A 4095-nucleotide genomic window follows, 5' to 3' on the forward strand; every position below is an offset into this window, starting at 1 on the left:
GTTGCGACAGTCTTTCCACAGGTGACATTTTAGGAGAGAGACCTTTATGGACATTGTTGGATTTTGTTCAGTCTTGACCTTTGAGGCAGATCTCTTATTAGAAATGGTCCCCAAAATAGTCTCTAAGGTTACAAAAATCTTTACATCTCAGTCCTAGCATTCATAATGAGACCCATCTATTCCCCGAGCTCATGAATTTTCACTTTTCTGAATTTCTACATGGGGTAAAATCAACTTATATGAATTAAAAATGACAATCTGACAAGCTGGAAAGCTGTTCGTGTTTATTACAGGGCTGCAATTATAAAAGTAAGCCATAGTGAGAATATCTCTGTGCACTGAATTTTGTTTCCTCCCTTAAAGTTTGAGAGAAAGCCATTTAAATTCAAAAGTACAGTAAGCGAGCACCATGGAGTATGATTTATGCCCGTTTTTGTTGCAGATGAGTGAAAATCTGTGACTGCTAAAATTACTATTATCATTCCTGGGAATGATTGACAACACAAAGGCTCACTGACAGGCAAGCAGCTGGAAATCCGGAGTTTCCATGGAAATTGGACAACCTGTCAGACACACCGTCTCCAAACAGCGTTGGTGTGCTTGTGTGTAAATCATTAAATTTAGCAGGCTGCCACATGGGGCCAATGTCGACGCTGTTCCACTTCTAAAGACAATGAGCAGATGGGTGTGCGCTCACTGGTGAATACCGACTCTGCTCGTCTTTTGAAGAACCCGTGTGACATATTCAGAGCACCGTGCCCGACTCTTCAGCCTGAAATCTCTCAGCCTTTTTGGAGATGGCTGCTCCAATATTGTCCTGTCACTGGTTTCTCCCCACCAAGTGAGGTGTGAAGGCAGATAGACACTGATCTTTATTAGCATTGGGGAAATCATAATAGCAGCAGAGTCAAGCGCTACACTCAAAGGCTGACTATATTCAATTCCACAGAGTGCCTAAGTGGGATGGAGAGGATGTGGAGTCCATTTTGAAGTGGATTAAGATCAAATGCATCCATCTGAGATACAGTTGCTTTATTTTGGCAAACGGGGACATCTCAGGGCTGCTCTGCCACCCTGGTATACGCTGATTGTAGATGGAGACTTGGGCCCAGTTGCTTTTCTTTGAAACACAATACTCAGTGAAAGAGAACTGCATTTGAAAACCTCCCTGGTTGTTTGAAATGTTTCCAGTAAAGGGAAAAAAGGAAGACAGAGCAGGGTTGCAAGTCAACTCAAGCAGCACTGATTTCAAGGATGTATTTGTGGCATAAATATGCTTAGATTATCAGCTCTGCCAGGCATACCTTCAAGGTTTGGAACAGTAAAAGCAGATCGGGTGCCTTTAAATAGTATTACTCTGTAACACCATTTAAGAGTAATTAAGGAAGCTCAATATCTTCTCAAAAAAAAGAACCAAATCAGGCAGTTAAAGATGTAAATTTATTCCTTTGATTCAGTGTTTCATGTTTAATCAGGGCATCAAAAATCCTCCAGTTCAGGGTATAAAAATGTTCCTGTGCTCTCTGACGGTGGAGCAGGAGGAATACGATTACGGGAACTAGAAAATAGGGAAGGAAAAGGAAATAAGAAGTGTTGCATAAATAATGTATAAGAAAAGGTACAATGTGGCTGACGCAGCAGCTGCATTCCAAAACATATGGTTTCATTTCCAACTCCATCTATTTTCTACTTTAGCTGCAAGGAAGAGTGGCAGCGGACACGCAATGGGTGGGTTTAATCCATATGCTCCGAGCATCACTCACCTCCCTCCAACAATAAGCCTAATGTAGAGTGGTTATACAAGACCAGAAGGGGAGAGAGTACTTCTATGCTGAGGCATGTTTTCCTCTTTTTACCCCGTGTGGGACGGCCGGTGGCTTACTAGGTTATCACTCACTTATCGCTGCCCTACCACGGGACGCAGAATGGCTGGGGAAATGGCTGTCCATCACCCAGAATACAATCAGCAGAGTGCAAGGCTGGGGAGCTAATGGATGTTTCCACAGGGAGGGCAATTTAGTGAATGGGGAAAGTGGATGGGTCCATCACGAGAGATGGGATTATGTACGATTGTTATCCTTCACAAGTGTGATATGACGGTCAAAGGGTGTAATGTATCTGGACAGGAGAGACATTAAATACTGATCTCTCTACAGCCCACTCACAGCCAATCAGCCAGCCCTCGTTTCACAATTTCTTTTTCTGACCGAGCAGACATTCTGAGTAGCACTTAAACAAAAAGGCTGCTGCTAAAATATGCAGAGCAACGCGCTCCCAAAAATAAATTAAATTCTTATCTGCAGACTCAGTTTAGTGCATTTTTAACCGAAAACACTGCAGTTGTGGAATGGCTCGACAAAAACAGAACATCTGACACAAACACACAAAGAAAAATAAATGTTAAAGTCTTTGCAAAACAAAACCCATAAAATTCTTGTAAAATGGCTGTGTGATGCAGTTGTCCTTTTTTTATATAAAACATTTAACACAGAGCACAAATGTTTACATCTATGAGCTGGGGTCATTTCAAAGTAAAAGAGAAAAAAAAAAGGCACCAAGAATCACTCAGTTTCCAAACAAGCAGCAGACGTCATTCCAAACAATTCGGTTTCATTTCCAGGAATATAAGCATGTCACAAACCGCTCCTTCCCTCAAATATCACGGGTCTGCAGCTTTACATCCAGCAGTGTAAACACAGGAGGCTCAGAAGATGTGTTTGAGATGCTTGATGCCGTAGGTCTTGAAAAACACCAGGAGGATTAAAGTCCACAGGCCCAGGATGAAGCCATCAGGAGGGTGCCAGTCTTTCTGCTTTGGTTTCTGAATCGCAGGAGGGGTGAGGCAGGTAAGGTAAGGTGGGGGGTGGGGGAGGGAAAGCAGAGGGGAGCGGGGTGAGATTGCAGGTTAGTAATAGTGTGTATATTTCTCCTGTTGAGGCCACCGCTGATTGTTCTGTCATTCACGCAGGCAGGCAGGCGCAGAATTGCACACACACACTCGCTTTATCTCTTCACGCACTTTATGTACACGATCTGCCGTCTCACACACACAAACACGCAAAGGTTCGCACAAAAGCAGGTGGTAAAGCTCATCAGTACACCTCCCCTGTCTTGTGTTTGTCCCATTCACTGCCACATCATCACTTTGTGTATGATTATACTTTTAAATTTCGCTCGTATTAAACATGCATCTCACAAGGAGCACATTTATATGCTAATGCGGCTGCAATATTCTGCAGGGAGATGAGATTTAACCTCTAAAAAATCTTCCTAACTCCACTGCTGGCGACAAAGCTATAGATGGGCTGCGAGGATGCACTTAAGAGATTTCTGTTATCCCTCCCTATACAAGCTGTCATTATCCAGTCGGGAAATCACCAGTCAGACAAGGCATTCCCTAAAGCCAAAACCTGAAAACTTGGCAAAGCGGATGAACACACAGCAGAGTGCTCAAAGTCCGACTGAGCCACAAGCTGCACACACAACAGTAGAACGACATATAGTACTATAAAGCAGCTCTGAAAGTGCTTAGGAGATCTGTGTCTGTGCAGCTTTCCTCAGTACTACTCCAGTATCCAGTACATCTACTCCTTCTGATACACATCAATATTGGCTTGGCACACACACCCACTTGCACATACTGCAGTAGAAGCCAGAGCCGAGCTGACAGCAGACTGACAGGCCCTAGGGGATTAGACACTGGGGTGAAAGCCTAGTCCAAAGTCATTATTACCCACAACCTCACAGCCAGCGTACAGGCAAAAGACAAGTTTTAAAGTTAACTACAACAGACCCTCTAAATCAAGTGAAACCAATAGCAATCTATAATCCTCACACAGGATTTGCTGATATTTCTGCATATTGTTTTGATCTTATGTATTTACAGAGTGATTCATGCTGAGTCACTCTCATCCATGCAATTGTTTTTCTAATTGTATTTTCAGTAAAAGTTTACATGCACAAAGTAGTGACGCATCTGGCAAGCCTGGCTATTTTTCTCATGAATATACCAACAACCCAAAGAACAGTGGAGATTTAGCACTCAGTGAGATGTGGCATGTAATGTCTGCTCATATCTGTCCTCTTTTTTTTTTT

At 42.9% G+C, this 4095-nt stretch overlaps 1 protein-coding gene across 1 annotated transcript in view; it reads right to left on the bottom strand.

Annotated features, from left to right (window-relative positions):
* Positions 1-1421: 1421 nt before the first annotated feature.
* Positions 1422-4095, bottom strand: part of pigk (phosphatidylinositol glycan anchor biosynthesis, class K) — a 34697-nt gene continuing 32023 nt past the window's right edge. Inside the window, exon 10 of the mRNA XM_005729007.1 lies at positions 1422-2821. Within this exon, the coding sequence (XP_005729064.1) occupies positions 2761-2821 (61 nt within the window). The 3' untranslated portion in view covers positions 1422-2760. The remainder of the gene's footprint in view (positions 2822-4095) is intronic.

Source organism: Pundamilia nyererei, unplaced genomic scaffold (genome assembly GCF_000239375.1).
Source record: "Pundamilia nyererei isolate P.nyererei 1_Seehausen unplaced genomic scaffold, PunNye1.0 scaffold00031, whole genome shotgun sequence".
Lineage (NCBI taxonomy): Eukaryota > Metazoa > Chordata > Actinopteri > Cichliformes > Cichlidae > Pundamilia > Pundamilia nyererei.